General features: G+C 36.9%; 1 protein-coding gene and 1 long non-coding RNA gene across 4 annotated transcripts in view; one reads left to right on the forward strand and one right to left on the reverse strand.

The window, feature by feature from the left end:
- The window catches only part of ADAMTS20 (ADAM metallopeptidase with thrombospondin type 1 motif 20), a 246153-nt gene that overhangs the window by 22261 nt on the left and 200183 nt on the right, over positions 1-23709 (reverse strand). For both annotated transcript variants that reach the window (XM_040343882.1, XM_040343881.1), the window contains 3 exons: positions 6165-6329; positions 4520-4693; positions 975-1145 (listed from right to left, as the gene is read on the reverse strand). In XM_040343882.1, the coding sequence (XP_040199816.1) occupies positions 975-1145; positions 4520-4693; positions 6165-6329 (510 nt within the window). The remainder of the gene's footprint in view (positions 1-974; positions 1146-4519; positions 4694-6164; positions 6330-23709) is intronic.
- LOC120931914 lies at positions 11789-22482 on the forward strand. Of its 2 annotated transcripts, none has more exons than XR_005747906.1 (2): positions 11789-11964; positions 22209-22482. It is a non-coding gene; the product is annotated as an uncharacterized LOC120931914 (long non-coding RNA). The 2 variants fall into 2 exon arrangements; XR_005747907.1 differs by lacking the exon at positions 11789-11964 and adding an exon at positions 15354-16576.

Genomic DNA, 23709 nt, shown 5'->3' on the forward strand with positions numbered 1-23709 from the left:
GAGGACTGACTTGCAGTCCTCTCTATATTAGTAGAGAGGTATTTGGGACCCGGAATTTTGGAGGATCTGAAGAGATATTCTGGTGGTAAAAGTGCCTCGACTCCTGACTACAGGGACTCCAGTCCCTACATAGCCAAGCAGCCTCCAGGAAACATTACTCAAAACAGGAAGCAGTATTAGGTGTGGTGGTGTGAGTAGGATTTGGAGTGAGAGACCCGTTGGAGTGCTGCATATGTGCTGGGAGCTGCCCGATAGCCAGCGTGGGACTGATATAGATATAGATATAGATATATATAGATATATACTGTATATGCATATATATATATATATATATATATATATACATACATATATATATATATACATATATATCATCTTCCATTTTAGACTGAAGAGCCTCAAGGTTTTGCATACTTTTAAAGCAACTTGTGAAACATTGCTTAATAGTTTTACATAAAGGGTTAACCGTGTTAAAGTTAAGGGTTATTATTTAATTTTTGTGTGATACATTTTTTGCAGGTCTACTTCTTGACATTGTTACAAACATTTTCATATACCGTCAGATGACCCAAAACGAATATAGTAGTATTCAGTGTATCCTGTCTCAAAATACACCTTTCTGAAGTTCTCGGGGGAAGCAGTGTGACTTTATGGCTGAAGTTTCCTGTTTCACTATTTGCCACAAGCTAGGGAGTATCAATCCTCCAGGTGCATTTTGGGAAATATATAAAATGATGATATAATTCGAAGTGTAAGCTGGTGGTATAAAGAAAATGCAAAGTTCCTTTTGCCAGCAAAGTTGCTTTTGATGTGTGAACTTCTAAAGAGTACAGTTGCATATTTTATGCAATGTTGTGCAAAAGTACTGATTAAAATAAAGATGATAAATCCATAAAAGAGATGCAAGACTCCTAACTATAAACTAAAAGCTAAGGCTATGAGTAGCATAATTACTTCATTGCATATGAACATACCTGAGAAACATCTTTAGTGACGAGTATGTATTTGCATGCAGCATTAGTGCATTTCTTAGTGGCAGGTGGTTTAGCCACAGCATCACAGTATGATTCATTCACTGATCTACCATTGCCCTCCATACATTTTATCTTTCTTCTGGACTCCTCCTGTTTACAGTCTGCAGAACACTAATTAAAACAATATAATGATGAGCATGCGCAATACTGCAGTTTACATAATATGACAACTGTAATTGTTATACAATATTTGTTGATCAAACCTATGTCCAACAATACTTTACACAATACATTTCTATAAGATTCAATGAAAAGACCCCATTACTGCTGCAAACCCTTTCCACAGCATATCCATGAAATGCTTGTTGTCCAAAAATGAGTACCTTTATCATTTACCTAACTAAAATAGTCAGTGTATTGTTATTGACTAGTGCAAGCAATGCCAACAATGAAACATTTGTGCTGACTCTCTATCATTCAATAGCTATAATTGAGTTATTATGGGTGATCCACTCATCTTCTGGCACATTGAAGCTAGTGGGTTTAGAAAAGAACATATGTTTTCATCCAAATTAGAAGACAATTATCTCTCACATAGCCTATATAGCTTTTGGGTTTACATACACTTTAAATATTAGTACAACATTACTGTACTGTACATCAGCCAAGCCAATATAGCTTTTTTTTTTTTACACTTTGCAACTTTGCTGAGGCTCTGAGGAAGAAGGTACTCCTTCGAAATGCGTCAACTGCTGTGGTTCTGAGGTCTTCCCCTCTGCTCTCTGGAGATGGTTGGTTCTAGGACTGATTGCCACAATTAAGTGGCTTCTACAGGCTTTTATTCATCATATGTTTGTGAGTAGTATTTTACTTTTTTTATCAATAAATTATCTTGGGATAATGCAAAAGGCTGGTGCGCCCTCCTCTTTTTATATTTTTTGTGACTATTAGGATACCCCCTATGCAGGAGGGCAGCAAGGCCAAAGACACTATCCATTGAGTCACTGATCACCCGGCTATCACACTTATGCACAGGAGTGTTTGTTTACTATTTGTATAAGGTGATTGTATAATGTCTGGTGAAAGTCCTGAAAGACTGCATCTTTAATTACTTAAGTTAGCCAATATAGGGTATCACCTAAATTAAAACTTTCTGCATTAAAGTATATGTGAACCTTTACCTTGTAAAACAATCCATTCAGTTTAGTTCAGAAATGAAAGGCAAAACAGTTGTGTATATACTCAAACAGCAGTACAATGTTCTTTCCAGTGAATGGCTGTTCAGGGGGCATGTCAGAACAAGTCTTGGCCATTGGAGGACAGGCAAGCTGTTCTTCCAGCACAGCCAGAAAACTAACCACGTTGGGATGGATGGAAACAGGAAAGCAGGGGCTGGCAGGATACTTTTTTAACACAAGTGCATGATACAAAAGACACATATCAGGCATATGAAATGTCGGGTTAAAATACACTTTAAACGATGGATACCATGGTGTAAGACTTTACTACTTGGTAACAAAAAATAAATAAAAAAAGACTGTCTAATATTCCTATATTCAGAACTATCTAAAAGTTATTATTTCTAAAAGATAATATGGAAATGAGTTCCAAATTGGAGTTTTGCTTGACTTTTCTTTGGAACAAAACTGCAGGATCTGTGGGAAGTTGAACTGGAAGTTGAAAAAACATCAATGCAAGCAATTATGTATTCTTAAAAAAAGTGTAATCACCTTCATTTGACTTGGTATGTATAACTCCCTGTTATTCAGAGCGTACAGTAGACTAAGTGTGGGATGGGCAGCCCTAGAAGCCAACTTTAGACATAGGCTGACAGGAAACACATTGACAGGAGAGAGCAGAGTGAGCAAAAAGATACCTTTACTGTCAAACCACAGGATGGGGTGAGGTAAGGTGCCCTAGGTGTACTGCTTATTTGTGTAGCGCTACCCCCTCAGGAGCCGCTGGTTAGATTGGGACGGCATGATTATGTTACCTCTGTGATGTGTCTAGGGATGATGATACAGATGATGATGATGCAGTAACGGAATGTCCAAACAGCAGGGTGTCGTTTTCTGTGCTTTATTTACTTGCCCAACAGGGCAAACAGTTAACTTGAGGTAGATAGAGATAGGTTGGTGAAAGGAGAATTTGCAGATTCAGGCCTATAGATAAACAGAAGCAGCCCTGCCTCCAATGGGACTTTAACTCACGTCGCCACTCCAGCCGGAGTGGGTAAAGTGTACCTGGACAGGCCTCTCTCACTGACCTGGCAGCCAGAGTATCACTTAGAACTTCTGAGAAGAAACAAGTCTCTGCCACTGACTTGGCTCTAGTAGAATTAGGATTAGTAGTGAGACCTCTGCCACAGGTCAGTATTCAGGAACATGGATGGTAGAGCGAATCCTCTCAGTAAATACAATTTGCCTGAATCTCCCTCAGGTAGATTTTCTATATGGTCACCGACTAACAGGTTGCCATCGAACAAACTGTCAGTGTACAGTCACTGTGATCCCCGATGGATTGTCTAGGCCCTGTTGGATTGCCCGCCTCCGGGCTCACCTCAGACTGACTCCCCATCGAACAGCATAACTCGCTTGGGATCTTCCTCATGAAGTGTAGGGACCCAGCAAGTCACTGGGGCCCCTTTCCAGCTTTAGGTGCTCCAGGCCATGAGGGCCCAGAACCAGGAAATTCACGTAGCACGTGCGCCCCGGCCTGGTAGGCCATCTCGCCGGGGGCCCGTGATGTGCGCACACCCTAAAGGTAGGTGCCGCACACGGAACCAGGAACAAGCGAAGACCCCAAAAAATGGCGTCCGCCCTAGAAGTACCCTCCCCCAGCATTCCCCGCGAGGGAAAAACTGCCCTCATTGGCTGCTGACAGAAGGCGATCTTCCCTGGACCCCTCTGGTGCCACCTGCTATCCAAAGATGGAACGGTATCTTTGGAACACAATATGGAACCACAGGACAGTCCAGCCAGACAGAAACATAATTTAACGAATCATAATGAATGAGAGCAAAATAACTCTCTCATTCCCCCCTAAATTTGACATAGCACCTGTACTGAAAGTACACAGGCGCTACATTTGTATTAAAGAAAACTCCAGACCACCAAACTGGTTCTTCTGTTTGGCAGGGCTGTTTAAATCTTATTTGTCAAGAAAATAAGGTACATATTGTATACGTAATTAAATTGTTTATTTAGCCGCTTGATTGGAATGTAAAAATGTAATTCACTAATAAGTCTGTACGCTACATACCAGTACAAATGCATCTATGTAAAAGCATAGTTTCTACTCTGACCTTTGGGGTTCCAACACTAAAAAATTAATAAACAACCTTAATGCATTGACCCTCCAGTGTGCATCTGTGTGCAGATTGTCAGTTTGTTATGTTTTCTCTCATAATCCAATGTATATGGCTAACTAACTTCATTCAAATACAAATTACATTCCCAAAAGACTAATGAAATGGCGGACTTATTTCTAAAAAGGTGGTAAAAAACTGTAAATAAAAGTTGTCAAGAGATAATAAATGTACTTACACTAGGCCACTCATCTGCAACCCAATAATACTGCACACAGTCTGGTAATTTACAGGATTGTTGACTGTCTGGACGAGCAGTGAGATTGCAAAGCATATCCTCGATTCGGCCTTGTCCTTTCTTTCTGCAGTAAACATGTCTGTGTTGAATTCCCACTCCACAGGTCACAGAACACTAGAAAAGAAAAAAATATTTATACGAACCTGTACACATTTATATTGAGCATTGCCATCAATAAAAGACAACCTTTAGCAGATTAGCAAACTAGTGGTATGCTTTTAGCTGTCAGTGTTAAAAAGAGTAAGAATATATATCCTATTCATTGTTACATAGGGGCATATTCTCGTGAGCGACATTACATAACTATGCACATCACTTGTAATTGTCTACCCCTAGCAAAAAAGATCTATGGTATATTATATTTTATTATAGTACTCTGTGTTTACCACAGTAAGGTTGGGCTACCCCATTGTATAGTCTACCAGAGATCAGAAGCCTGTCCCAGACCACCATATATTTAAACATAGAACACAATTTTGTGAAGATATTTTTTGATGAGGGAAATTTTTTGTAAAAATAGAGCTATTAAAAATATTTTTTTGTATATAAATAATTATATTGTAATTATTTTGACATAAAGATCAGGGCTAGTACTGTAAAATAAATGAGCACTGCTGGACCATTTGGTAAAGAGCTTTTCACCTACTTCTGACAAGTAATTGTTTTTGGCATCTTGAGGGAAGCAGGTCAAATTAATCAGATCACATTCCCCACACATATAGGGGTTTATTTACTAAAAGTGGAGAGTGCAGAATCTGGTGAAGCTCTACACAGAAACCAATCAGCTTAAATTTTTTTTTGTCAAAGCTGAATTCACCAAGCTGACGTTAGATGCTGATTGACTACCATGCACAGCTGCACCAGATTCAGATTTTGCACTCTCAACTTTTAGTAAATGAACCCCAAAGTGTTCTCAATTGATTACAGAAATGCCATTTTGAATTTTCCATAGACATATCATGCTGTAATGAAGGGCCATTGCACCCACAAGTGAAAATAAAGGTGGAGTTTGAGAACAAGATTAATTTTTGTGGGAACTCCAGTGGCTTTCTTACCATTACCACATTTGTTGCTAAATGTGGGGGATTTAAAGTGAATCTCCAGACAACATATTTCCTCTTGCAGAGGAAACAGAGTAGAGTAGAGAATTGTTAAAATCCTTTTGAGTTTATTCTTGCTGTGATTCCTTAAGGATATTTCCCTTCACTTCATGTCCTGATGACATAACAGGAAGTGAGAGTAAATCTCTCCAAAGTGAAATAAATTCTTCTTTTTGGAAATTTTTCACCATGTCAGGTGTCCTCGTTGGAAGATTTACCCTAACCTCCTGTTAGAGTAATAGCTGTAACATTTTGATTTTCCCATCAGATACTGTACAGTAACAGTAATATTGACCACCAAGACAAACAGCAAGAGAGCGTGGAGAAAGAGGGACCCTTTAGTAAAGGTTGTGGTGTATGTGCTAGTTTGGGAGTTGAAGCACAGAGACCTGTCAGATATATGAAATATATTTTTTATTCTCCAACATGTGCCTAAATCTTATTTTATTGTAAATAATAATAACAATGGGCAATACATTTCTTACCTCTTCCCACTTCCCAGTTTTCCATGAAGGACATCTACCCATCCTACATATCTTCTGCACACGAGGCTTCCTAGTATGTTTACAGTGTAATTCCTCTACAGGCTGGCCATTTAGCATACATAGAATATCTCTAATTTTCACCCCTTTTCCACAGGCGACAGAACACTGAAACAAGAGAAAAATGCATCTGTAAATGGACTTTACATGCCATCAGCCTGTAACCTAAAACAATGTTACTTTTGTAATATGAAGAGTACATTTCAATTTGTGTCCCCAACAGTAATTTATTTTGCAGTTTAACCTAAAGTTATGTATCCTTTTATAAAAAGCTGATACTCTATTAAAAAAATTATGGACAACATTAAAAATTGTTAACCCCCTAGAAGAAGTTGACAATTCAGTCTCTGAACCCCGGTCATATATGCAAACATTCCCAATGGGCATTTAGGATGGAAGCCAAATAACCAATACTTCTTAACATTGTAGAATAAGACAGATCCACCCAAAGTAGACAATTTTGCAAGACGACATACAATCGTTAAGACAGCACGAGGTATGGACAAATTCATGATTACAACCAACTAAACTGAAATCCAATGATGCCATAAGGTGCGAAATTAAACACAGAACTACAGCATTCCTCATTGAGCAGTGGATGTAAGGTGACAGGAAAGGAGGACCCCCACCTTGCCTACATCCAAATATTTAGAAAAAGGGGATTGCGAAAGTAACCTAGACTCTCTCAAACAAAAAAAATTACTTTATGGGCACAACATAAGGAAATATGTATATAAACATAGTACATTTTATTACAATCATCATTAAGACCACACATAATAAAATCACTACAACACCCACTACTTAACAGTAGTTTAACAGATTCTCAATTTCAGACATAAAGGCATAGATCCAATCACATGAGGCATGTAAAAGTCCATCTATATACAAAAGAATATGAATAGATAGTAAAAAGTAGACATGTGCAATTCGTTCTGTTTCTAATTCGTTTTTTTACGAAAATTCGGAAATTCGTGAATTACGAATTTTCGTATTTCCGAATTGTTTATTTACGAATTTTCGTATTTCCGAAAATTTTGAATTTACGAATTTACGAATTTTCGTATTTCCGAAAATTTTGAATTTACGAATTTACGAATTTTCGTATTTCCGAAAATTTTGAATTTACGAATTTACGAATTTTCATATTTCCGAAAATTCGAATTTACGAATTTTCGTATTTCCGTTTTTTTTACGAATTTCGGAAATTCGTATTTTCGGAAATTCGGAATTTTAGAATTTTCGAAATTCGGAATTTTCGAATTTTCGAATTTTTCAATTTTCGAATTTTCCAATTTCGAATTTTTGAATTTTCGAATTTTTGAATTTTCGAATTTTCGAATTTTTCCAATTTCGAATTTTTCAATTTTCGAATTTTTGAATTTTCGAATTTTTCAATTTTCGAATTTTTCAATTTTCGAATTTTCGAATTTTTCAATTTTCGAATTTTCGAATTTTTCAATTTTCGAATTTTTCAATTTTCGAATTTTCGAATTTTTCAATTTTCGAATTTTTCAAGTTTCGAATTTTCGTATTTTTCAATTTTCGAATTTTTCAATTTTCGAATTTTTCAATTTTCGAATTTTTGAATTTTTCAATTTTCGAATTTTCAATGTTCGAATTTTTCACTTTTCACTTTTCCAATTTCGAATTTTTCAGAAATTTCGAAATTTGGAATTTTTCAAATTTCGAAAATTCGAAATTTCGAAAATTGAAAAATTCGAAATGTCAAGAATTGAAAAATTAGAAAACTGAAAAATTAGAAAACTGAAAAATTAGAAAATTAGAAAATTCGAAAACTGAAAAATTCGAAATACGAAATTTCGAAAATACAACATTTCGAAATTTCGAAAATTGAAAAATTCGAAATTTGAAAATGGAAAAATTCAAAATTCGAAATTTCGAAAATTGAAAAATTCGAAATGTCAAAAATCGAAATTTCGAAAATTGAAAAATTCGAAAATCGAAATTTCGAAAATTTAAAAATTCGAAATTTCGAAAATTGGAAAATTCGAAATTTCGAAAATTGGAAAATTCGAAATTCAAAAATTGAAAAATTCGAAAACGAAAAATACGAAAATACGAAATTTCGAAAATACAAAATTTCGAAATTACGAAAATTGAAAAAATTTGAAATTTTTCTGAATTTCCGAAAATTCTTTTTTTCGTTTCATTCGTTTTTTTCGTTTCATTCGTTTTTTTCGTTTTTTTTCTTTTTCGGAAATCCGAAAATTTCCCGAATTTACGAAAAAAGCAAAAAAACTAAAAAAAAAAAAAATTTTTCAAAATTTACGAATTTACGAAAAAATAAAAAAAACGAATGAAACAAAAACGGAAAAAAATAATTTTTCGAATTTCCCGAATTTACGAATTTACGAAAAAATAAAAAAAACGAAAATAACATAAACGAAAAAAACGAATTTTTTGGCAGTGCACATGTCTAGTAAAAAGTCAGGTCCATGACTCCTCCATGCATGCTTGTCAAACAACACTTTATTTACTGGTATTTATTTATTTAGTCCTTCATTCATTTATTTATCTATTTATTCACAAATATTTATTACATTCTTTTTTCACACATCTAAATAAATATATACACGAGTGTATGGACACACATATCCATTTATACGTATAACCACATTTCATTTATGAGCTTCATGTATTCATTATTTATATATATATATATATATATATATATATATATATATATATATATATATATATATATATAAATATATATATATATATATATACACCTGCACATAGATATTCATTATGGGCACATCATATAATCACAGTTGTTATTTAACCTTCCTGGCTGTATGATTAATTCAGATTTTAGGTGCTTAAAGCGGTACCATTATTTTGCATGGAAATTTGGCGTTTTATATTGTAGGCCTGTAATTCTTGGAAATAACTCACTTAAATCTGTCCAAACAAGAGTCTAGTAGACATCCCGGGTATTAATAAAATTTGAAACACAAAATCATAAATTATAATACAATAAATACATATTAATAATTATAACAAATAATATAATAATAATAATAAAAAATATTACTTTACATTTTTTGATGACGAATTTCCCCACAAATCACTATCTCTCAATTCTGCAAGTGATTCTAATTTATTAACACAGTTTTTTAGCTGGTCTAAAACCACTTTTGACATAAAGGCACACTTTTTGGTTGCTATGGACAATCTCCAGTTTCCAGGCAGAAAGAACAGTTTTTATTATATAAAAGTGCATGTAGGACACTGGGCAGACCACTAGGGACAAAGGGGTGTGTATTTTTTACATACAGTACTGTAATCTATACGTGTATTGTGTCTATTTACTTTTTTAAATTTGGCGCCGATCTCCGCCCCCGTGCTTCATATTGTCGCAGGGAATGGAGTTCGGCGGCACTCGGCACTGTGAATCGAGCGAGGAGGACACCGCTCGATCACACAGCAGGGCGGCATCGCAGGATCCAGGGACAAGGTAAGTAACTTGTGCCTGTGGACTCTGCCAAGGTGGTCCCGAGTCTGGCTTGGGGTTACCACTTTTGGTCCTGAAAATACACCGCGAGCCAGACTCGGGAATACCGCCAGGGGGGTTAAGGTTGGATTGTGTTCACAGAACATGTTGAGATTTCAGGTGATCAATAAAGTTTAATTGGTCAATCAATAAATTAAGCAAATTCTCTGGTCACATGGTCTACAATGGAAAATTATTTATACAAAGTTAATTTCTGTGATTATTAGCTATGACAAAGCACTGTTTGCTAGTGTGAAACGTGTCAGCTCTTCTGTCCATTCTGCTGTGGCATGTATTTTTGATTTAATTTTTTGAATAAAAGGCAAAAACTTTTTTGGAGTGTGGCTGTCCAGAACTTCTTCCTGTTTTATTGCTACATTCATTGCCAGCACCTGGGCTTCTAAACTGGAGGAGAGGTTTTCACCTTTGTTTGACCTACCCAGAGCAGTGATATCCCCTTCCCAAACAACAACAAGCATGCATGAAGGAATCATGGACCTGACTTTTTGATATCTATTCATATTATTGCGTATAATCAATGGACTTTTACATGGCTCATGTGATTGGATCCATTCCTTCATGTCTGCAATTGGGTATCTGTTAAACTACTGTTAAGTAGTGTGTGTTGTAGTGATTATATTAAGTGTGGTTTTAATGATAATTGTAATAAATGTATTTTGTTTATATATATATATATATATATACACGTACCACCTTGTGTTGTGCCCATATGCTCTTATATCAGACACTTTCACAAAGGTTATCTGAATATACACAGACAGTATTAAAACATTCCTTGTAGTTTAACCCCAACAGCATTGGCCAGCTTTTTACTGAACATATGTACAAAATTATAAACATATTCTCTGTCTTGACAAGCTGTGATTGTGGAGTCTAGCTGCTTTTCAGTTGGTAGTGCTATTTTGGAGCTTGTATAAAGCTATCTGAAAGTGACTTTGCACACTGCTAATGTAAACTAATTTTAAAATAATATTGGGAAAAATTGTGAAATTGTACATTCCAAATAGTATATGTTGAAAAGGTCTAAATGAGAAAGAAAACATGTGAGATTTAAACATGTTTTAATATATATATATATATATATATATATATATATATATATATATATATATATATATATATATATATATATATATATAATGTGTTTCAAAACAATATTTTTGTGTCTTCAAAAAGTAACAATGCTAACAAGTAAAGAAGGAACATACAAGGTGAAAAAGGGAAGTTGAAACATAACTCCATGAATCACCAGGTAAAAATAAAGGGGGGGGCTTAGAAATGAAAATTATTTCAGCCACCACATCTAAGACTTGGTAAACTGCAATAGAATACATTTTAGTTTTGGGGTTTAGTACTGCTTTAAAGTCTAACCATGGGCTCCGCTATTTCTACTGCTTTTGAGTGCTTACTTCTGTTGTATAGTTATTGACTCTGTACTTTCTAAAACTTGTATCTCTGCCTCCTGCTGACATAACTGACACTGGTGCTGGTGTTATGCTCCTGTTCCCTATTAATCATTCCCAAAGCACACTCTATAATGACGATGCAATCGACCTACTGATGTCAGTAATGCAAGTAGTGCTATACGGCAAACAAACCAGATACTTTTTCATACGTTTACAGTAAGCACTTAGTTCATAACTAAACAGTAAATGTAAACACATAGTAAGCACTCAAAAGCTATAAGTAGAGGGGTACCTGGAGTTGGGGTTTAAGGGAAAAAAAACTCTTGAATAATGTCACATATGTAACATTGCAGAGTCTAAATTCTTCAGTCGACAATTTTCCTGTCTTCAAACATAAAGTGAAAAAACTTCCCGTAAACCAGACAGCAAACATGGGAATCATTATCACAGCTGCAAGCTATCATGCTTTAGACACTTATATAGAGCACAAAAAAAAAAAAAAAAAAAGTTTCATGAACATTAATATCTTCAGAAATGCTTCCAGCTTTGCTGACATCAGCAAACAGACATCCAGGCACTTTTCTCAAGATGAATTGGTAAGATACAGTACACACTCACATAATCTGGGCCCCCTTCTCCTCCCCCAGAGATTTACATCTGCCAAGAAGCTGAACTTCTCAGCAGTAAAGTCTTTACATACAGAACCTCCCTGCTGCACTGCTCATGTCTCTGCTGCACAGGCTGGAGTAGTCCAATGCTTTGCTTTCTTCTCTTTTTTTTTTACATACAAACACAGGTAAGCAGCTCTAGGGTGACTTAATAATGACATCATGCATATTTACAAAGCTTTTGTTTATTTGTGCAATACATGTATAGTAAGCTGGTTACCAGATCAGGCACAGTCTTCAGGAATGTTGTGAATATTATGCAGTATTGTTTTATATATTATTTGCATAGAGTTTTTAAGCATTTCAAATGTATATTAGTAGAAAGCTCACTATAGGTTTCATTCATATAGTTATTCATTTGTGTTTACACATTCCAGACATTCAATCATTCCTGCAAAGTGGAAAACTCCGATTTACAAGTAGATGAATCCTTAGTGCATTTATCTAGTGTTGGCAGGCATATACAAGGATTTGTGGTTAGCTATGTCTGGAGAATCACTGTAATCCTTTTGTGAAAACTGTTAACAGTAAAAAGATACAACTGGCAAGGAAACCCCCTTGCATTGAGTTGCCAGTATTTGCTGCGTATTAACGTCAGGTGTGGTCTGTATATGTTCACATTGCCAGCAGAAGGCATTCTGTGAGTACTGCTAAATGATGAAGAAGTCAAGGAGGGGTATTGGGAAAGCTGCTTCTTGCCCAACTTAAACACCTAACAAACTTCCACAATGGTTAGATTAATTTTACGAAAAATAAGGTGAGGGAGAGGAAGGAGGGGGTAGGAAGCAGGTCCCTCTTCTGAACTATCCAGGAGCTAAGTAAAATATGCTCTCAATAGATTTGTAATTATTTTTAATGTACAGGTGTTAAAATTCAGTGATCAATACCTCTCACAGGGTGGCACCATGTTCCACCACACAAGTCCCAGTTATATAAAAACAAAGAAGTTTAGCATAATAAAAATACATATAATATGACCTTAAATTAACATATGCAGCCATGTTTATGGTGACAGCATGTCTTATATGTACTGAAATATTGAGCAAAAAATTAGTCCTATCTGTCCTCTTTAAGTTTATGAAAAGCCAAAAGTTGCGTATAGGGCAACCATCTGCAATGACAATACAATACATTTCTTTACAGATATATTCCTATTTTTCTTTAAATGCAACATAGTATCTGTCCTTAAAATGTATGCACAGTCAAATCTACTTGTCTAAGTTTTGGAAAGAGTGGGGGAAGGTTAGAACTGCTGTCAGATTTTTACTGATATCCAGGGGCTCCTTTCCTGTCCTGCTAATATTTTTGTATCATGCTTGAAGCAGTCGATGGATGGTACTGGAACCTTAGGTCCTAATTTATACATATAACAAAAAATGTACTGGTAGTATCCCAATAGTATTCCAATAGGGCATCCAGGCAAAGGATGGGCTGTTCCCATTAACCAAGAGACCAGTTCAACGGCCTTAAGCCCCATACACACTATCAGTTTTCCTGCAGGTTTTTCTCTTCAGGTTTACCAAAACCATGTAGTGCAAGGGTCTGCCTGATTGCATACAAATTGAAACTCTTAAGCCCCATACACACTATCAGTTTTCCTGCAGGTTTTTCTCTTCAGGTTTACCAAAACCATCTAATATGAGTTCAAACCTCAAGAGTTTCAATTTGTATGCAATCAGGCAGGCCCTTGCACTACATGGTTTTGGTAAACCTGAAGAGAAAAACCTTCAGGAAAACTGATAGTGTGTATGGGGCTTTAAGGTTTGACCTCATATTAGATGGTTTTGGTAAACCTGAAGAGAAAAACCTGCAGGAAAACTGATAGTGTGTATGGGGTTTTAGACAGTAGAAAGGGTGTTTGAGTGTGAAAATGGGTGTGAATGGGGCAGAGCTTAGTCCTCGAAATGTGTTGGGTTGTGTATACAATTTTCATTTGGAAGAAACCTAAAGTGAAGCTTCAATTTTAGATCTATCCAGAAATTAAATGTGACAGTTCTAGCCTTCCCATACTCGACTATAGAAGTAAATTTGTATTTGCATCTATGCTGCTCTTGGAGAGTTACCCTCATTTCCTGTCTGATAAAAGGTTGATTGAGTGTGAATATCAGAGTGCCACACCATGAAAGAGCATCCAATTATAATTTTTTTAAGAAAAAAAATCAGTTGCTGAAACACTGTTAGGTGCTCACAACAGAGTTTTAAACTCTCAATTTGAGTCACTACCAACAGATACTGTTGATTTTAAGGTAACACAAATTTGCACATTTGAAAAACATTTTCTCTTCCAACCATACAGTATATCTCAGCACCTTATTTTAATGCTGGCTGTTCCAGTGCACATAGGCTAAATGAAGGGTACAATATGTGGTTCCCAATATGCATTGGCCTTAGTACCTGCTATATGTTTGGAATAGAACGTTCAGATTTCAACACCCAAACAACCTTTTATCAGACAGAAAATGAGGGTAACTCTCTTAGAGCAACAGGAATTACTTCTATAGTAGAGTATGGAAAGGCTAGATGCCCTGTCAGATCAAAAATAGAAGCTTCACACTGTAATATTCAAGTCCATATAAAAGGTTTATTCCAAATGTAAATGATATATACGACCCAAAAAGTGTCAAGGGCCAAGCCCTGCCCCCTTCACCAGGGCTGTAATGTAAAATAAAAGATAAAAAGTAATAATAAATGACTATTATAGTACTGACATAAAAAGATAACAAAAAATATACTGTATATTCTATACTTCAGTGCTAGTATCGATCTAGACATCTTTCAAATAGGATATTATATACTATTAAAAATCTGAATTACAAGGAATCACTCTAGGAGTCAGTCATGCTAAACATATTTTCCATGTGATTACTATAATAGTTTTTTTGTTAAATTTCGTTTATCCTTGTTGTCACATTTCAGCCCTGATGAGGGGGCGGAGCTTTGACCTTTGCATACAATTTATGTTTGGAATGCATCTTTGTTTTGGACTGGATACTTAGGGTGTGACTTTAATTTTAGATTGATCCTTTCCCATCACTTTCCCAGGTGACTATTGACATCCTTTGTTATGCAGAAGCTGCCAGCCCCATATAATTTTTCTCTTCAGTCATACCATCATCATACCATTGCATGAAAAAACAATACAAAATGTATATTTAATTAAACCTCATGGTTTCAGTGCCATTAATCTACCCTTCAAATATTTTTTTTTTCTGTCTGTGTACTTATTACAGATTTTCTGTTTGGCAAAAATGTGCCAGCAGGACAGGAAGTAAGGAGAAATCTCACAAACAGGGCCCTGAATAACAGTAGACAACGGGAATAATAATCCGCCTCACATTCTATCCAAAACTAGGCAAACATTTTGGCTTGTCATACCCTTTAACTTGTCACTAAGGTTTATTATAGTGAGACAGTCAAGAATCGTACTTTTAATTACGTTTAGATTCATATACAGGACAACAGTTTTGCATTCGAAAATTGCAGTAGAAAATGAACTTTGCAGTCTTAATGTTGAAATTTAAATTGTACCTTGACTTTTAAATATTAGTATTTATCGAGTCTATATTACAGTGTATTAGTACATTACGATGTAAACCCATAGCAAGATTTAAATTTTCAAGTTAAAGTGGTTGTAAACCAAAGACATGGAATATGCACAAATCATCCCCCTATTGTGCTCTATAGTGCTTACTTGGCTCGATTCAGAGCACAAAGGCAGGCCATTCCCGCCAGGAGAAGACGGTGATTATTACTAGCAGCTATATCAGCTGCTAGAGATAATTGTATGTAAAATCTGTCAGGCTGGTTGTACCCAAGTTGATCAATTGATCAACTTGGTACATTCAGCTTACCTAATATGGTTTGACTTTTGTCTGGTTCCTGCTAAACCGGCCGAGATTCGAACCATTTATGGCTGGCCTAAGTGTCATTTCTGTCTACTGCTTTTCTTCTCTGATATCTGCATGAGACACCTCTGACAAGTTTTTCTGACACCAAGAGAAAAATGGTGACAGGGGATGGATCTCCAGCTGATTGATAGCTTCAACTCTGTTTCTGTGTGCTGCATAAAGGGGGTGGCCTTTCCCTTCCAATTAGCTGTCAGAACTCTCTTCACTGAGCTCTGAAGAGTGTACTTTCCAATAACCACCCCCTGTTTTCTGGCAGCTCAGACAGACTTTATAAATTCTGGACTTTGAACAGATGTAGAGAAGCGAAGACTGCAGATAAACATGCATAATAAGGCACCTGCCGGAAAAGTTAGGAACGAGGGTTGGGATTTGATTAAGCAGCATCTCACTTCTGAGAAAAGATTCGCTTTACCGCTGCATCAGAAGCTGTATTTATATATTAAAAAGCTACTTGGTGAGAAAATATAATGTACCTTCATCCTATTACTAGATAAGAAGCTGCATTTATTATATAATAAGGCTGTGATTTTAACTTTCCAAACATAGACGAACATAAAATATTGGCAAAAAGGGTTAGAAAGTCAGAACCCAAAAATTTGAAAAAAACAAAACCTTTTAATTTTTGTCATTAAAATTAGATTCAGATTATCTTTTCCGATAAGAAAATCTTACATCAAAAGCATATAAAGCCCCACCTACAGAATAGCTAAAATATGTGTATACAATATATAATATCTATAATAGCTCTGAACTTTATAAAGAAATCCATCATGCGGCATCATGTGGCAAACCTGTTATCCTGTCCAATACCTACTTCAGCCTCAGTAAAGAGGTAAGCACCACACATATCCTGACTGGTATCTGCACACTGAAACCTACACTATGTATGTGACTGCAGTTCTGCCTGGTGCCCAGCCACTGAGCACTGCATTGTAGGAGAGCAGGGGAAATTTGATGTGTTTAACCATACCTGGAACTACAAGTATTTTCTAGGTGGCTACAGTCGTTAAAGCACTTTGGGGCATTAGTTGGTGCCTGTTATACTTCAGGGGTTTTTTTCTCTTTTTTTTACACAGTCACTTTAACTTAATTATATACCACATCTAAAATGTAAGATGACTGTTATATAGTTATAAAGCTAAGTCTGGCCTTTCATGAAAATATAAGATTTATGTATCTTGCAGCCCCCCTCCTGAAAGAAAAACACTAACTGAAAGCAATAATTAGATAAAACTTCAAAAGGAACAATTTAGAAAATACCCAATTTATATCTCTGCTCCCATGACACTCATCTAGGCAATGGTGATGTCACTTAGATTCACACTTGGTTCCTAGGAAAGCAGAGGATCTTAAATCCCATAAGAATGCACTCCTCCTCAGTTCTGGAACACCGTCTTGCATTATTTCGGACCCTAGATTTCTCAGGATCCCGATGAGAGGCCTAGTGGTATCACTGATGTCTACAAGAAGTGGCCAGGAGCCAGGGTATAAGGTAAGCATTTTGTCTTCTTTTTTCGGAGGATGCAAGACAAGCAGACCTTGTATTTCTACAGCAGATTTGCTTTTAAGGCAGTGTATTAGCTGTCAAAATATTTATAATATATTATAAATTATATTATAAAATATTATTTTCATTTATATAGTACTGTGGCACACATTGAGGTAAGCTGACATATAATTTACAATGTTCATGAATTCTTGGCACAGATTTATTTAACTGTGGTGGTTCAGCAGTGCAAATCGATAAGACAAAACACATAGGGAGAGATTTACTAAAACTGGTGCACTCAGAATTTGGTGCAGCTGGGCACGGTAGCCAATCAGCATCTAACTTCAGCTTGCTCAATTAGGCTTTGACTATCAAGCCTTCGTACACACGCTTGGTTTACTCGGCAAGAACCAGCAAGAAAACTGCTGGCAGAGCTTTCTTGCCAGAATCTAGACGAGAAAAATAGAGAACATGTTCTCTATTTTCTCGTCGTGAGATTCTCGGCTGTTTTCTTGCCGAGAAAATAGAGGGTGTGTATACTTACCTGGTCGCGGTGGAAACCCGTTCATGCTCGGAATGACTTTGATGCATGCACGGTAGCTTCCTAGGCATAGGTAGGGTGCAGCAAGATGGCGGCGACGGCATCTAATGTGACGAGCGCATGCTCATCGTACGCAATGACGTCACCCCTTTCTTTCCTTTCAAGAGAACCGCAGTTCTTTTGAAAGGAGAGTCTGTACACTCGGGCGGCAAGAGATTGTTGCCAAGAATCTCGTTGGGAAAAACAACATTTTTTCCTGATGAGATTCTTGCCTGTGTGTGTACAGGGCTTAAAACCTAGAAGCTGATTGGTTTCTTTGCTGAGCTGCACCAGATTTTGCACCATGTAGTTTTAGTAAATAACCCCCATAATGATTCTGCAAAAACAGAGTGTATTTTTTAGATTAAACTAGCTATAGCAGAAGCAAGATGAACAAATTACTGTTGCTTTATATGTGGCAGCTTCTCAATCCTAAAGAACATTACCAGATGTACTCGATAACAATAACTGTAATCCTAATGTGTAAATAATAACCTATTATTTTCTTATCCTTTGCTTTACATATAGTGCTGGATACCCAGAGGTATCCTAAGGTTGTAGACAACTTTCTATACAGTAAATGTATTTTATATTAATCTCTCTGAACATCACATGCCCACTTCTTTTTTATTGTGATAGAGAGTTTGCTCTTCACAGAAGTGTTCCAGGACTCTGAAGTCATATGTCATCAACCATGATGGGATCTGGTATCCAACATATCCATGGAGGTTAACAGAAAACCATTCTAAAAAAGTTTCCACAAAGCATTGCGTTACACTGCACAATAGGTCAATCGCTGTTTAGAATATTTTATACTACAAATGTATTCATGCTAGCATGGAAAGATCACATATTAATACTTGCTCATATCAAGAATAGTATATCTAAGGTACATAGGAAAGCCATCAGCGCAACTTAAATTTAAGTAGAAATGAATGCAAACGTTTTTTAAATCTTTGCCATGTGTTTGCATATTGAGATTTCTGTCTTCACTTCCTGTCCCATACCCAAAACAGGAGGTGAAAAGAAATCCCCCAAAGTGAGGGAATCCCTGGTTGTCAACAGGGTCACCAGAATTAATGTCCCCATTGGGAGATTTCCCCCCTATTCCTGGTGACAACCCAACATTTGGGATTTTCTTTTAACCACTTGACCAGAAGGTTTTATCCTTTCATAAGCAGACCATTTTTGCTATTCAGCACTGTGCTACTTTAACCCCTTCCATACAGGGCATTTTCACCCCCTTCCTGCCCAGACCAATTTTTAGTTTTCAGCGCTGTTGCACTTTAAATGACAATTGCGTGGTCATGCAACACTAAATTTGATCATCTCTGCGGGGTTTTTTTTGCGCTATAAACAAAAGAAGAGCGACAATTTTTTAAAAAAACACAATATTTTTTACTTTTTTATTTAATAAATATCACAATTTTTTTCAAAAAAACATATTTTTTTCCTCAGCTTAGGCCGATACGTATTCTTCTACATATTTTTGGTAAAAAAAAAATCGAAATAATCATATATTGATTGGTTTGCACAAAAGATATAGCGTCTACAAAATAGGTGTTAGGCCCCGTACACACGACAGAGGAACTCGACGTGCTTGGCACGTCGAGTTCCTCGTCGAGTTTTGGGATGAAGCCGCCGAGGAGCTCGGCGGGCCGGCTTCTCCCATAGAAGAACGAGGACAACGAGAAAATAGAGAACATGTTCTCTATTTTCTCGTCGAGTTCCTCGGCGGCTCCATCGAGCCAAAACTGTACAGACGACAGAGATTCTCGGCAGAATCCGGGTTTTGACCGAGTTTCTCGGCGAATTCTGCCGAGAATCTCTGTCGTGTGTACGAGGCCATAGATTTATGGCATTTTTATTTTATAATTTTTTTTACTAGTATTAAAGGGGTTGTAAAGGTAAAAGTTTTTTTACCTTAATGCATCCTATGCATTAAGGTAAAAAAACATCTGACAGCACCGCCCCCCCCCCCGAGCCCCCCTTTTACTTACCTCACCGTTCGAAAGTCCCGGGCGCGTGCTTGTCATCTTGCTCGGTTCCCAGCCTGGCCGTTGATTGGCTAGGCTGGGCGGATTGATAGCAGCGCAGCCATTGGCTGGCGCTGCTGTCAATCACAGGGGATGACGCGGCGCCGAGTGATACAGTCGGCGGCTATGGCCGCTGCTGTATCACGGGAGCGCGCTCGCAAAAGCTTTCCACCATGCGAGGGAGCTCGCATGAACGTGGAAAGCTTTTGCGAGGAGGAGCCGAGACAGCTGCCGAGGGACCCCAGAAGACACAGATCCGCGTCACTCTGTGCAAAACGATCTGCACAGTGGAGGTAAGTATAACATGTATGTTATTTTTTTTTTTTTTAATTGTACCTTTAGTGTTCCTTTAAATATGCATTGATTACTGTGTAAATGTGACTGCCAGGGAAGGGGTTAACCACTAGGGGGCGCTGAAGGGGTTAATATGTTCCCTAAAGTGTGTTCTAACTGTAGGGGGAGGGGACTCTCAATGGGAGGAGACTGATGTGTGTTCCTCTGTACTGGGAACAAACATTTGTCTCCTCACCGCTGACAGGAGGTGGATCTGTGTGTTTACACACACAGATCCACACTCCTGCCGTGATTACCGGAAATCGCGGGTGCCCGGCGGCAATCTAGGCCACCCGCGTCCTTGATCACCGGGAACACAGGACGTCATATGACGTCCACCCGGATCGAGAGAGGGTCCCTGCCGGCATCATTTTACAATGTGCCGGTAGGGAAGTGGTTAAAGAGTAACTCCACTTTCGTAGGAAAAAAAATAGCAAATAAAAAATAATAATATAGCGTATACAGTTGTGACACAAGTCATATTGTAATTAAATGTTTTAAAAAAAAATACCTTTCCTTTTCAATCCGAACCGCTGCAATTTTTTATTAAATGCAATATGGCTATCTAGAGGCGTTCTGTACACAGATGTTGTATAACATGTAATTTCCTGCTTGTGCCATTGGCTCACTGATTTTTCCAGAAGTCTACACTAGAATACAAGTCAGATTTTAAGTTCACACTAATGCCACGTACACACGATCCGAATATTGTACGAAAAATGTCGTCCGAGGAAGAATCGTCCGATAATCGGATCGTTAGTACAGGGCTGGACGAGACGATCATTTTAGTTCATCCGATATTATTTTATCGGACATGCACGAAAATTTTCCTCGTACGATACCAGATCGTACGATTTTCGTTTGGTCAGTACAGTTGTCGTCCGAAAATCCTACACAAATACATTACAACACATGACATTCACAAGACTTCCGATTTTTTTTTTCTGTCGTACGAGAATTTTCGTGACTTTAGTAACCTATTCAATTTCTACTTGCGACTAGTAAACAAAAAAAGTCGGACGATCTGTCGTCGGATTTTCGGATTGTGTGTACGTACCTTAAGATACAAGTCAGATTTTAATTCTACACTAAAGGCGGCCATACACGGTTCGAATTTCGAAATAATTTTTCGTACAAATTTCGCACCGTTAGTGGGCTGCAGCAACAGACGATTTTTGTGCGGCAAACAAATTTGAGAAATCCGACATGTTGGAAATTTTTGGAAAAACTAAAGATTTTCTGATCAATGATGGGAGAATCGTGCAAGAAATGTAATAGGAAAAAAATGCGCGTGTGCAAGAAAAGAATATTCTCGAAGAGAAAAGAATATTTCCGGAGAGAAACGAATATTCCCGGCAACATGAAAGTTTGGTCGGCCGAATTTCGAAAATCAATTGTGGCATCATCGGATCACAAAAAAAACGAACTTTCTGATTTTGAAAAGGAAATTTGTTCGAAATTCGACCGTGTATCGCCTGCTTAAGTTTCAAGTCAGATTTTAAGCAGCCCCTGCAACGAAAATGTCATAATTGGTGAGATACTCTCAAAGGGAAATCACGTTTAAAGGGATGCAGATTCTGCAGCTTTCCTCATTAGAGCCCTGCAGGTGCAACAGCTGACTGATAACTACAAAACCACTCCATACAGATTTACTCTTTAACTGGCAATTGCTCGGTCATGCAACACTGTACGCAAATGTAATTTTTAAAACATTTTTACATAAATAGAGCTTTCTTTTGATGGTATTTTATCATCAGTGTTTTTTATTTTTGCTATATAAACAAAAATTTGGAAGACATTTTTTTTGTTTCTGTTGTGAAATGTTGCAAACAAATAATCTTTCTTCATTAATTTAGGGCAAAATGTAGTTTGCTACATTTCTTTGGTAAAACGATAACCCAAATCAGTGTATATTATTTAATCTGTGTGAAAGTTATAGAGTCTACAAACTATGGTGTATATGTACTGTATTTGAAAATTGATCAATCCTGATGTACTAATATATACTAATTTATATTATTTTTAGTGGAAGCTGGATTAACAAAACATACGCGACAGAGCAGCGTCTATGGATGTTTTAATTCTCCAACATATGGCTATATACTGATTCGGGTATGGTGAAACACCTATTCAGCTTATTTGCTTGTAGGAAGCTATTGGGACAGATACTTATCCCAGTCAGTAAAGTATTGTAAAGACAGATTTCTTTCAAAACTCACAACTGGAATTCATATTATATTTGTTAGAACATTATTAAATGCACTTTAAATAAAACTAGCTCGAACCTGAATCTATCTTTATATTAGCCTCCTATAATCTCTTACAAAGCAGTATTCAGTCTGGGTAAAGGAAAGGTAAGAACTCTGAACCAGAAAGGGCTCTATGTCTTTGAACAGCGGTGTCTAAATGCTTGCCTAAAACAGGTAATATCAGGGGAATTACCTCAGTTGTTTGAGAATGCACCTTTATTGTTCTGTCACAGGTTGGGGCCGTTGGAACAGGCTTTTTTTTTTAAGCTGAATTCCAGGTAAACCACTACATACTGTACATATGAGACATGCATATATACTAACTGTCTTGCCATTTAATGACAAGTAATTATGTTCAGCCAGTCATATGATGTAGACACTCCTACTCAAAAGCATAGTTGCATCTTTGACCACACTTTTATCCACTGTAATTTGGTAGTGCAGTTTGATGAACAGCCCACCCCAACTTGCTGACTGGAGAATAAAAGAGCAAGTCAATGTTAATCCATTTCTTTTCTCTTCTGTAAGCAAATTAAGGAAGAGGGACTGGGAACTCTGTGCAATATTGTTGACCCTCATTTTTCCAGCATGAGGCTGACCATATATTAAGCAATTTTCTTTCCTTCAACTACAGGTTCAAGTAAATAAAATCGCTTGATTCCCCCATCAGCACTGACTGAATACCCCCTGTTGGCTTATTTTATTCTGACAGTGGGGTATTTCCCCGCCATCATAATACAATGATTACTGCAGTTGGCTATAGCCGGTAGCAGTAATCGGATGGAAAAAAACAACAGGCTGGTTGTAATGAGGTGAATCTAGACAGACTTCATTACGTAGATGGATCAAAATTTGGTCAGTTTCTGCTGAACCTGTTGAATTTCGGTCTGTCTATGGCTGGCTTGACTGTGCAGGGAATAGGGGAGGCTAATATTAAAAAGGTTTAGGTACATATGGTAGTTATATGTAAAAATATATACTGTACATATATTTTTAATATATTAATACATCAGTTGGTAGCAGGTGAGACATTATCAAAAGAGTGGCTGGACAGAAATACAAATCATTTGAAATTATTTATGCATTTCAATTGTTTTACTATCCACCAGAAAATCAGCTTAAGGCTTCTTTCACACTACTGCGATTTTGCCGCGATTTCAGGGAGACTTGAGGTCTATGAACCTGAACTCGCATCAAAGTCGGACCAAAGTAGTGCAAGGACTACTTTGAAGTCGGCAAGACTTGAAGTCCTACTAATATGAATGGTAGTCATTGGAA

This window comes from Rana temporaria, chromosome 3 (assembly GCF_905171775.1).
Source record: "Rana temporaria chromosome 3, aRanTem1.1, whole genome shotgun sequence".
NCBI lineage: Eukaryota > Metazoa > Chordata > Amphibia > Anura > Ranidae > Rana > Rana temporaria.